This window comes from Pinus tabuliformis, chromosome 1_1, assembly GCF_031772625.1.
Source record: "Pinus tabuliformis cultivar Carrire ecotype Pingquan chromosome 1_1, CPIR1, whole genome shotgun sequence".
Lineage (NCBI taxonomy): Eukaryota > Viridiplantae > Streptophyta > Pinopsida > Pinales > Pinaceae > Pinus > Pinus tabuliformis.
In genome coordinates, this window is record NC_142297.1 from 70,702,547 (window position 1) to 70,716,007 (window position 13,461).

Below are 13,461 nucleotides of genomic sequence, written 5' to 3' on the forward strand. Positions count from 1 at the left end.
CTTGGTGAAGGCAGAGTCTGGGCCAAGGTTGGCCCGACTCGTCGACGGGAAACTGAAAGAAACTAAGACAGTAAATGCATGGCGACACTAAGTAATAGCAAAAGTGATTGATGGTGCATGAAAAATATGAATGAAAGATTCAGAAAACAGATCAACATGCATGTGGGCAAGGCAGCTTGCCGATTGGGCAAACGTCTCTGCAAAATATAAGTTTCATGCATGCGACAGTAGTGAGATAGAAACGAAAACTGAAACAGAGCTAAGACAAGCTAGTATATATGTAAACGACAACAAGCGTTCAAATAAATCAAGAAAATAATACTCCCACAAGAGAAAACACAAAAAGCGACAAAGTGGCAACAAAAGGCATGGGAAGCGGGCTTACTCCAAAACAACTAAGCTGAATGTGATGACTACTCTTAGATGTGATGTGGGATGTCAGAGATGCAAGGTTGATGTGAGGAATGAGCTCTTCAACGTCTGATTGATGAGTTTTGATAACATTGAGGTTGTGATGCGCATGCCACGAATCTAGGGGAAGCGACACTTGGTGGGAGGTTTTGAAATTGCTCCTTGCATGTAACCTCCAACTACTAAACATAAATCCCTGAAACAAGGGATGCCTTTGCATGTTGCCTTGGGAGAAGCAACCCATGCATGCAATTCTATTTTTCTCAGTCCTAGAGGGAAACGATCAACTCAGTTGCACATGAAAGAGATTGCTCGACTATTGGAGAAAAATGCGCATTTCTGGCTTGGAGCTAGGCTGGCTGCGTAGGAGATTTGCGTAATTTCTGGGCAGAGCAGTTGACTGCTACCCATATTTGCACAAATTCTGGGTTGAGCAACCTTGTTAGGGAAATTTGCGCAAATCCTTCTGGGAGTATTGGCAGGTAGGATTGCATAATCCTGGAGCCCAGCAGGCTGCCAGAGAGGATTGCGCAATTTCTAGAGGGAAGGCTGGTTTCCCTCCAGAAATGTGCAATTTTCAAGGGGAAGCTGCTCAGCCTGTAGCTGGACCAAGTATGGGTGAACAACCTGTGAGGGGAATGGATCAAGCTGTGACCGACAGGCTACCTTTGTGCAAGAAAGACACTGATCTTGTGAACTTGACGAAGTAAGGTAAACTGCTATGAAGGTTGGAAGGAAGGCTTCAAAATGAGGCAAAGGAAAAATTTTGGAGGGTGGTTGTAGCCGCTACAACATATTATTAAGATGCCTTGAAAAATATGAAGCACAAAAGGTTTTGCAGGAACTCCATGATGGACTAGCTGGTGGACATTTTGGAGGAGATACTACTACACATAAGATCCTACATGCTGGGTACTATTGGCCAACCTTGTTCAAAGATACCCATGAATACGTGAGGAAATGAAAAATATTCAAAATTGCTACTGGAAGACAACGGAAACCTGCCTTACTGCTGCAACCAGTCAACATTGAACAACCTTTTGAACAATGGGGATTAAATATCACAGGTGAGATTGTTCCTCATTCTTCAAAGCAACATAAGTATATCATTACAACTACATACTATTTTACTAATTGGGTGGAAGCAATTCCACTAAAGGTATCCAATTCTGATGCTATCATTTAATTCATTGATCAATTCATTATTACTAGATTTGGCTTACCAACTGCACTTATGTTTGATAATGCATCTTACTTTTCAGGAAATAATATGACCGAATTTTCTCTTAAGAGGGGTTTTAAACTTAAGTACTCTGCTAACTACTACCCTCAAGGAAATGGTGTAGCAGAATCAACCAACAAGAAACTCATAAGGATTATTAAAATATCTATTAATCAGAGCCAAAAGAATTGGCATAAATATTTGACATTTTCTCTATGGGCAGATCGAATAACCTAGAAGGCCTCAATAGGCACTTCTCCTTTCAATATAGTTGTAGGAATTTACAGGGTAAGTTCCACAGAAAGAATACCAAAAGGACACCGCTCACAACCAGATCTCAAATCAATACACCAGTATTTTTGACGTGGTTAAAACCCTCAGAGTGCAAGGAGGGAAACAGTCCACGGCCTGTCCCAACGTGGGTACTACAGGCAATTTATTAATCAAAGAATGAAAATTTACATAAGCTTCTCTCATGCACGGATTACCCGAACAATGACCCTCCATGCGCTTTAAATAGAACTCATGGACCAATCGGGTGTCAAGCCACGGATCAAGTGTCGGTAATACCGAGGTGAGAGTGAACCGTCGGATCACTACATATCGTGACCGTCGGATTGTAAGTTACAAAAAGTACAACGGTAAAGAAACACACTTTACCTAACTCTAACCTAACTCTATACTAGACCAAGTTGAACTTAACTATATCCTATGTGTCGGACTATCCTAACATCCCCCCTTAAGAACAACTTGGGATAGGATTGAAGGATTTACAAATATGACACAATAGGAGAAGGAAGGAGGCACTAGAGCCTATCCCCCCTTAGTGACAACTTCCTGAACTCCAAGCATATATCGAAGTTTAGTGAACTTCGCCTCTGTGAGAGCCTTTGTGAATATGTCTGCAACCTGATCATCTGTTGGAGAATATTGCACTTCAAGAACATGGTCATGAATGAGCTTTCTGATGAAGTGCATGTGTAGTTCAATGTGTTTGCTGCGCTGATGTTGGACTGGATATTTGCATAGCTGAATGGCACTTTGATTATCACACCAAAGTGTGGTTGGATGCTGCTGCTCAAAGCCAAACTCTGATAGGATCTGACGAAGCCACAAGGCTTCCTTACTAGCTTCCACGGCACCACGATACTCTGCTTCTGAGGACGAAAGAGAAATGGCAGCCTGTTTCTTACAAGCCCATGTAATAGGTCCTGAACCAAGAGTGAAGACATAATCGGCAGTAGACTTCCGATCATCAAGGTCACCAGCCCAATCAGAATCAGTGAAACCAGCTAACAGAGGAGCTGCTTTGGCACTGTAATGAATCCCAAACTGTACTGTACCTCGAACATAACGAAGTATTCTTTTAGCTGCTTTCCAATGACTTTCACGGGGGTTTTGCATAAAACGAGCAACAAGGCCAACAACAAAGGAAAGATCAGGACGAGTATGGGTTAAATACAAGAGTTTTCCGACAAGTTGACGGTATAAGGTAGCATCAACTTCAGGAGAAGTACAAGAGACTGAAAGTTTGACTCCAGACTGAAAGGGAGAAGGGGATGGCTTACAGTCTTCCATGTGAAAATGACGAAGAATATCACAAGCATACTTGGACTGGGAAAGGAAAATACCCTCTTGGGATTGCAAGACTTGAAGACCGAGAAAATAGTGTAAGTGTCCTAAGTCTGTCATTTCAAATTTCTTTTTAAGGCTGGACTTCACATGGTTTATAAGGTTGGGATCACTACCAGTAAGAATAAGATCATCAACATAAAGAACAAGGATGATGAGAGAGTTTCCCACTTTCTTGGTGTAGACAGTATTGTCAGAATGACACCTAGAAAAGCCAGATTCTAAAAGAAAGCTATCCATTTTGGCATACCAAGCTCGAGGAGCTTGCTTGAGGCCATAAAGGGATTTCTTAAGTCGACAAACGAGGCTGGAGTCTGTTTGTATGAAGCCAATGGGTTGTTCCATATAGATTTCTTCCTGCAAGTCCCCATGCAAGAAGGCAGATTTAACATCCATTTGATGGACTTCCCATTTTAAAGAGGCAGCAAGGGAAAGAACAAGGCGGATAGAGTTCATTTTGGCAACTGGAGAGAAGGTTTCAGTGTAGTCAATGCCTTCAACCTGTGAAAAGCCCTTAGCAACTAGACGAGCTTTATGTTTATCAACTTTCCCATCTGGTCCATACTTGGTTTTGTAAACCCATTTGCATCTAACAAGTTTGCGTCCCTTTGGTAGAGGAACAAGATCCCATGTATCATTTGTCATCAATGAATGATATTCTTCATTCATAGCTGCTTCCCAATGTGGATGGCCTGAAGCTTCTGCAAAAGTGTCAGGATCATGATTTACTGGAGCTTGAGCCAGTAAAGAAGAGGCTCTTTCAAACTGAGAACGTGTACGTCGCTGATCTGTAGGATCACCGGCAAGATCACCGGCAAGATCACCTGCTGCATCCCGAGTAGCACGGACCCATCTTGGAAGTTGAGGATCCTGAGAAGGTGGGGGAGGATTATCATCCTCGCTTTCATCATCAGAAGAAGAAATGTTTTCAAAGATAGAAGAGATAGGAAGAGGTGGCACATCCGCCGGACTAGGCTCGCAGGCCGATTTATTTTCATCAAATTTTACATCTCTTCTAATGATAACATTTTTGGACTTAAATGGAATAAGTCTATAACCTTTTACATCTTCAGAATATCCAACAAAAGTACATTTCTCACTCTTAGGTTCTAAAGCTTTATGCTTTTCATCTGGAATATGGGCCCATGCTTCACTTCCAAACACACGAAAGTGACTAACATCTGGTTTAATGGAACTCCAAGCTTCTTCTGGAGTGATATTCTCCAGAACCTTAGTAGGAGTGCGATTGATTATATAATTTGCACAATTAATTGCTTCGGCCCAAAAACTAAGACTGAGTCCTTTAGATTGCAGCATACAATTAGCCATTTCCTTTAAGGTGCGATTTTTCCTTTCAGCTACACCATTTTGTTGTGGAGTGTATGGAACAGTATGTTGCATTTGAATTCCATTTTCGGTGCAAAAGTTGATGAATGCGTTTTTAACATATTCTCCACCATTATCAGTTCTTAGCTTAAGAATTTGATGTCCAGATTGTTTTTCAACAAATTCTTTGAAGGCCAAAAAAGTTGTAAATACTTCGCTCTTGAGTTTTAAGAAGTATACCCAAGTGCGTCTGGAGAAATCATCTCATACTGAATCCTGAGGGTTTGAAGTTTAGCACGCTTTACCTGTTCATCTCCTTCATAGCTCAAGACAATCTTGTCCCATATTTCCTTTGCGGATTTATATTGCATAACCTTTACGAATTCTGTTTGAGATAAGCATCCTAGCAGAGTATTGACTGCTTTAGCATTTGTTTCATATTTCTTCTTCTCGGCCGAATCTGCAGGAGTAGCTGAAGGAAAAGTGTAGCCTGTATCTATGATATCCCAAACTTCTGTACCAAGAGATTGAAGATAGGCAGTAACTCTTACCTTCCAATAATTGAAGTTTGGCCCATCAAAGATTGGTGGCCTGATTGATGCTTCCCTCTCGTAGTTGCTCATGATGAATGATCTTCCTTCAAGCGATCAAGCTTCTCTGAAGGACCTGCTCTGATACCAATTGTTGGAAATAATACTGAGAGGGGGGGTGAATCAGTATTATCAAGTTCTTTTAATAAATCTTCCTTATTTATACTTTGAATTATTTTTGCATGTTAGTACCATAAAATAATGAGCATGAACAAAGAAAACAGATAGTCACACCAAAGAACACCAGATGTAAGGTGGAAACCCAATGTGGGTGAAAACCACCTGCTGCAATATGTCTCTATCTTCTTTCAAATTAGAAACTCCTTTTACAATGGTTTTGTACTGGTGCAGTCCTTTACCAGTACGCAGGCTGCAACCTGCAGAGAGCTACAACTCTCTCTCGTTTTCCAGTCTCTCCTGGAAGGGAGCTACAACCCCCTACTTCTTTTCTTTCAAGGACCACTTTTCATAAATTTTCAAACTGGATCCATAAACATCAAGAGATCAACAAGTACAAGTAAATCACCCAGTCAACTGCAGTAACCAGATCCACAATAACAGTAAACTAAACCCAGAACACCTTATCAACAGAAAAATTCAGTCAACAAAAGATCTTAAGACAGATACGCAGTTTTTCTTTCTCTGGCCTGCGTGGCTACGCACTTCACCTTCTTCTCCCCTGCGTATACCCGCAGAGAGCCTTCTGCTGCACCGCGTACCCACGCACTGTTTCTTCAATCGCGCTGCGTACTGTTACTGTAGGCACGCACCCACAGATACTATCGCGCCGCGTACTGCTACTGTAGCCACGCACCCACAGATGCTATCGCGCCACGTACCTACGCACCTGTGGCTTCTGAAGTGCCGCGTACTTTCCCTGTGCCTACGCACCTGAACCTCTGTCGCGCTGCGTACCCACGCACTGCGCCTTCTTCTGATCTGCGTACCCACGCACTTCTCCTTCTTCTGCTCTGCGTACCCACGCACTTGCACCGTTAATCACCTGCGTACTTCTGATTAGGGCCGAATTGGCAGTCCCCCAGTGTGCCATAGATAGTCAGATGCTCAGATCTGTTCATGTGCTCGAGAGATCACCCTTCACAGATTCGCTTTCAACTTCACTTTTATATAGATCAAGCTTTTAAAACAATAACCCAATATTTCAGATCTTAAGATATTCAATTTGCAAAATATGCTTAGCCAAGTGATCTCCTTCGCTTTATATAGGCAAGCTCTTCCTAAAATCATGGATCAATACCATAGATAACCAATACAAGGGGCCCAAAAACATGGGGCTCAATAATAATAATAATATAAAACAATACCACGGGCCAAAACCATAGAGTTAGGAACGGCGGGCTAAATACCACGGGCCAAACATAATAAACCCCACGTGAACGCGCTTCTCTGCCTTGAAGTAAGTGAACTGGGGGTACGCACCTTCTGAACGGGTGACCTGCGTGTGTGGCCGCAGTCCCTTCACGGAGTACCTGCGGGTACGTACCTTTTGAACTATTCTCCTGCGTACCTCTTAATTTCCCACATTTTGAGAGCTTGATCAGAGCATTGCCACTTGAGGGTGTTTCCATCAAGTACAACATCTGTATCATAGAGCCATACCAGAATCATAATGCCAACAAGCAACCTAGTTAAAAATGGAGGTCTTTGTAAAGAAGCGAAAGTTTCAAGAGAATGCGTAGTCGATATAAATGTCGAAGATACTCTAAAAATGCCGGAACTCGAGAGGAACAAAGTTAGAAGGTGCACTTGCTAAAGAGAAAAGCAAGCAGACTATGTCTCGGATGTGCCAGGTAGTTGGCAAGGGAACTTCATGTCGAAAGTCGACTAAGATTTTGCATTTGGATATCGATATGAATGGAAAATTGGACAAGAATGGGAGAGGAGTGGAGTGTTGTTGTAGCTAACTATAAAATTGCGACAATAATGAATAGGAGGTTGTGAATTGAAGCAACGTGTTAGCTATGTAATGAAGAAAGTGTGTATAAATTTTAAGAGAAGCGAGAAAATCTCAGGTCAAGGTATGGATCGTGCAAGATATATAAGCCAAGGGAGTGTTCACGTGGATGAGAAAGAATGAAGATGGAGTGGCATAGAGTGAAGGAGCCATCATGTGACATATGAACACCCTAAGGGTTTTGGTCTAAACTATGAAATCCTGATATAGGCAAGTGTATTTCCCTAGGAAGTTGTGAGATTTGATGTTCAGACATACATGTTGCATGCGAGTAAGAATTGTTGTAAGGCCTTAGGAGTTTGCTCAAGCATACATGCAGCGCAGTGGTGCATGGAGTCATCAAGTTGTGGAATGAACCACTTGGAAAGGTTCCAGGGTGGGAGGTGTAGTAGTATCTTAGCTTGGGGTGAGGGGTGATATGATATCTAATGTGTGAGATGGTTGATGAATGGGGCCAGGTCAATCTCCCTAAGTCAAGTTTAAGGGGGGAATTGTTAGGGTGGTTTAGGTAAACTATACTGGTTCAAGTTATCGATGGTTTTCGAGTTCTAGGTATATGGAAACCCATGGTTTTTCCCATGATATTATCCTCCAATGTAGCGTATTTAGAGTCTGGAAAAAATAATGTTAATTTGTCCTACTAGCTAGTGGGATCAAGCAATGATATCTTTAAACACTCTCACTTCACTTAGTGCTCAGTGATCCTCACAACATTGATTTATGACTACAAAATTAGATTATTAGGGTTAAATTTCATTTCCCATTGAGAATCGTTATGTGAGATTTGATTAATAAGAATCATTCTAAAATAAAAGAGAGTATTTTTTTATGATGCAAATATCTTTCAAGATTCAACATATTTGTATCCTTATAAAATTTTAGTAAAATCCAAGCCACATTAATCCATTTCTCTTATTAATTCTCATTATTTCAAATATTTTGACTTTTTTTTTATGGGGCTTCATTTGGTAACTTAGATGAGTGTGAAGTTGGGAGAGATATAGTTCTAGATAAAAATAAGGCTTCCTCATTTAGAGGTGGACATGTCAAAGAATCAAATAACTAGATAACATCCATGTAACACATATTTTTATGATTTTGGCATTTCAATATAATATTAGTAATTTTATGTTGTATGTCGATTCGAAGTCGTTGGTGTCATGATTGAAAGGAACATTTTCTTTTGGAAATATTTTATTGAGATCAATGATTCCTAAAGTAAAGGATCTTGAACATTTTTTTTGAAACTATAAAAAATTATCATATTTGTAGGGAAAATAATGAAGGCAGATGAGAAGTCCAAAGAAACAATGTATGGATTCAAGGGTAGCTAGTTTCTACATATGTTGTGGTTCTAATTACTTACAAAATTCAAACAAGCATTAATTTGGGTTGAGTATCTATTATATTCTCAACTTCCATGAAGAGTGATACTGGGTGGATGGTGTTGTAAGTATAAGTTAACATTAAAAATAATACAAACATTTTTCAAGTTTAATACTAATGAGTTTGCATAGTAGTTACACTTGGGTTTGGTGGTTTTTAAGTCTCAAAAATAATAAAATCATTTGATGAGAAAATTGGTCATTCCGAAAAGGAAAAATCACAGGATGAGTTATAATCCCACAACATGACCAACTTATTATCAAAATAATTTTTTTAAATTAATGACACTAAACACAATGGGTAATTAAAGAGTAAAGATAGAACCTTTTCTTGTGTCTCAAAGCACACCATCCCAAAATTTTAATTATTTCCCCAAGTGTATGTAGCCCAACATTTGCTATTGAAAACTTGTGTCAATTTTAAATGAAGTGAGGAAGTTAAGAGGGACTCTTTTACTCATGATTAGAGCAAACCAACTCAAAATTCTAATCATCACACATATCCATACCAAAGAGACAATTACTCTTCGAAGTTTGCACAAACATAAGCTGCAAATTTTCCTGGAAAACAATGGAAATTTCAGTATGATTTTTATAAAATCCTAATTTTTTTGAAAATCGTGGTTACAATGTCAAGCTTCAAGATTTTGAGAGCCCAAAATTTTTTGATCAAGATTCAATCATTCCTATCGTCACATTAAAAAAAAAACAATAACTAGATTCCAACAAATTTTAGCTCTTTGACCAAATTTATTACCTCCGTAAACAACTTCTTACACAAATAAAAAATAACTTTTAATTTTTTTTTAACTCAAATATAAATAATTAAAAACATATTACCTGATATATTTGAGATTTCAAAGATTTGAAAATTAAATAATTTTTACACTTATAAAATGTTTGTTTATTAAAATATAAAATAAAAATAAAATAATTTAAATTAAAAATATTTATGTATATAATAAAATATTTTATTTTTTACAATTGTGTAAAGTTATGGTGTGAAAATGAAAATGATAGTATAAGGAGGAATGGTTTTGGAGTATATTCTAAAAGTGTTTATGTTTTTTAGGAGGTAAGAAAACAAGTTAACTATTCAAGATTTAGAGGCATATGGCCGGAGTGAAAGTATGCTGACCACCAGCTAAAGTTCTTCTAAGTAACCTTTGTTTTTCTTGAATAACCATGATGAATCAGCCTACTTTTACCAATAACCTGTCTTCACTACTTTTTTGACAACTAAATTATTATATGATAAATTTTCACTACTCATTTAACATCTAAATTAATTAAAAGAACCCAACAAAAAAAACTAAAGCATTATGGGTGACTGGACGAATGAAAGGCTAGAATAAGGAAAAATATATATATATATACCAAAAAGTGAAAACTATGTTGATAGAAAAACGTTTAGTGGGTGGGCCCCACAAATTCCATCGTTTTTTCAAGTGCGCACATTTTTGTCGGTTTCTGCTTTTACCGACGCGGTGGAGCATCTCGTTCTTTACGTGTGTGACATCGTAAATTAAGGCCAGGGCTAACGAGCCTGCCAGGGCATTAAATATCCGCTCAGTGGTAAGTTCGTTAGGCATATAACACGAGGTGGGGACGGAGTGTTCGGAAAATCACTGGACGCGCGTGTTAAATATGGTTAACGAGCTTGTAGCTGAACAGACATTTAATACCCTATGACAGGCTCTTTAGCCCTCGCCATTATAATCGTCCAGCTGTGAAGGGCCTACCAGATGTACATTTTCTTAATTACTTGGAAGGTGTCCAGTTGTGAACCTCACCCATAGACACAACCAAGAATCATCTTGATATCACTGAAAACGCGTTTATTCTATCGACCCATGGAAAAGAGCGCCCGGTTTATTCTATCGACCCATGGAAAACGCGTAGAAACTTGAGCGTCGAAATAGCGCGCGATTTATTCTATCGACCCATGGAAAACGCGCTCGGTTTATTCTATTGATCGGTGGGATTATAGATCTCTCAGCGGTTTAATGTCTGTAAATTTCTCTGCGTACCAAAATTTTCATTGCAAATTTTCCAGAATTTCTGCGCTTTGAGACTCGTTGCTAATATCCTTCCTTGCAAACTGATTCGGTAGCATCGAACATCCCTCCGATCACCTCCATTTCTATTTTCCAATCGGCAATCAGGGTAGGAATTTCAAATCGGAATTACCAGTCAAATTTGAGGATTTAAACAACTCTAGAACCTGTTCAATTTATTTTAACAAAGGATGTTGAGGGTTATGAAAACCTTTTGGCTGTATTTGACGGGAATTTGGCTGTATTTGACGGGCAAACAACACCGTGACGGTCAATTTGCCCGTCAAATTCCATACCTGTCGGCAATGGCTCAATCCTCCAGCTCCGCTGCTGCTAATTCCGACCACGATGTGTTTATCAATCATCGTGGTCCGGACGCAAAGAAAAATTTTGGCAGCCATCTCTACTGGAGGCTTCGTTCACATGGACTGAGAGTCTTCCTGGATCAGCCTGAATTGCGACGGGGAGATGATTTCAGTGTTCAGATTGATCACGCCATTCGATCGGCCTCGGTTCATGTGGCCATATTCTCTCAAGGATATGCCGATTCAAGTTGGTGCCTAGATGAACTTCTGCAAATGTTGGACACGAAGGCCCCTATAATTCCAGTGTTCTACCACGTGAAGCCTGATGAGCTTCGGGGGACCCGGGGCAAAAAACAGAGAACTTTTTTTTCAGTAAGAAAAAACAGAGAACTTATGCTGAAGCGCTAGACGAACTCGCAAGGAAAACTGACTATGATGGTCAGACTCCGCGGCACAGTCCCAGCAAGATTCAAAATTGGAGAGATGCTCTTCGTGAAGTCGCAAAGAGAAGCGGTTTTGAGCTGGAAGCGTGTAATGGGTGAGAACTCAAAATCCCATCCCCTCTGGCTATTCTTTTATTTTTATGTTACATGTTATATGCCTATTAGTCTGCTTCTTTTTCTCATTACATTTATTTATGTTTTTGTTAATAATCAGCGATGAGGGGGAGCTACTAGAGAAGGTGTTTGTCGAGGTTTTAGAAAGGGTGAAAAAACCAGCCTTACCCCGGGACGTAGGTAAATATCCAACAGGTCTAAATGAGAAGGCTGAAGATTTTGAAATTTTTTTGTTGCGGCAACAGCAGAGGGGAAAACATCAGATCTTGGGGATCATGGGGTTAGGTGGTATAGGAAAGACCACGTTGGCGACAGAATTATTCAATAGGAAAAGATCAGATTATAGTAGATCCTGTTTCTTATCTGATGTTAAAGATAAGAAAGGTAATGATTTAATTTCGTTGCAGAAAGAAATTCTTGAGATATTGGATGTACCAGATGATAAAATAAAAAGGGTTAAGGATGTTGCTGAGGGTAAAGTGGTGATCAGGAATCATCTCTCATCAGCTAAAGCCTTAGTAATTATAGATGATGTAGATGATGAGGATCAGGTTGATGCACTTTTGCCACATCAGAGTGTAATTCACCCTGACAGCTTAATATTGATTACATCTAGGAACAGAGATGTTCTCAGGAACTCAAATGTAGAAGAGGAGTCCATATATACCCTAACCGGCCTTAGTAAAGAACATTCCCTTGAGCTTTTCTGTTCCCATTCCTTCAACCAGTCCTATCCACCCCAAGGATTTGAATTTTTGGTAAATAAGTTCGTAGAAGCCTGTGGTGGTTTGCCTTTGTCTTTAAAGGTATTTGGGGCACGTCTTAGAGGAAAAAACAAAGCTGTCTGGGAAGAACAATTGAATAAACCACTACCCAGTGGAATCAAACAAATTCTTCAAATCAGTTATAACGCTTTGGAAGAGGAGGAAAAAGAGATATTCTTGGATATCGCCACTTTTTTCATAGGAGAACACAGGGATAGGGTGATAAGGATAGTGGGGGAGAGTGGTTTCAAAATATAGTGGACAGATCTCTAGTAGACGTGGATCGTGAAAAAAGGATAAGAATGCACGATCACGTCAGAGACATGGGAAGAGAACTTGCCAAAGGTTCAGGATTGCCGCGTCGGCTGTGGCGTTGGACAGAGGAGGACAATGGTGATTTGTTGCGGAAATCATGGGTAAGTGTTAAACCATTCAATCCTCTGAATTTTCAATTGTTTTCTGTTTTCTAAATACTTCCACCATTTTGTGAAAAGAATGGGTAATAGCTTTCATGTTTCCAGAATGGACAGATGACAGACGTGCGAGGAGTTAGAATAGACTTCGGCGATTACACTCAAGTAGATGACGGTATTCGTATGAGTAGTTTGCAACTTCTTGACGCCAGAGGTGATCTCCTCGAAGACATTTTGACAAAGGTGTATTCTCCAAATCTCAAATGGCTGCGCTGGAAGAACTGTAATTCTTCTTTGCTACCTTCCTCGATTCCTATGAAAAATTTAAGGGTTCTGCAAATTCATGGGTGGATTTTGAAAACATTGTGGAAAGAGGAATTGGAGGTAAATTAGGATTTTTTGAATTAAAGTTAACATTTTTTTGAATTAAAGTTTGTATTTACTAGCTATTGATATTGTAGCGCATGGTATATGTTCTCAGGGTTTCTTTTGATGAGAAAGATGATATTTTTATATTTTTCTGAACATTTTGCAGCCACCTTTACAGTTGCGGGAGTTGGAGATTCTGGCTCCCCTCTCGCACATTCCAAACTCTATAGGGCAGCTAAACCACCTAGAACGGATAGTAATTCTTTCTCCAAAGTATAGTGTCTCTATCACAGAATTGCCAGAAGAATTCTGTCTTCTGCGGTCGTTGAAAGCACTGGTGTTGAGATTGGAGGAACGTTCAAGAATGAAGGCATTGCCGAAGTGCTTTGGTAATTTAACCGAACTCCAACACATCCATTTGTCTTATTGCACAGCTTTGGATAGCCTGCCAGAAT

General features: G+C 39.7%; 1 protein-coding gene across 1 annotated transcript; it reads left to right on the top strand.

The window, feature by feature from the left end:
• Positions 1-10,903: 10,903 nt before the first annotated feature.
• LOC149211625 (disease resistance protein Roq1-like) lies at positions 10,904-12,482 on the top strand. Its single transcript, XM_089388441.1, has 3 exons — positions 10,904-11,150; positions 11,306-11,441; positions 11,561-12,482. The coding sequence occupies exons 1-3, from the start codon at positions 10,904-10,906 to the stop codon at positions 12,480-12,482; spliced, it is 1,305 nt and encodes a 434-aa protein (XP_089244567.1).
• Positions 12,483-13,461: the final 979 nt, after the last annotated feature.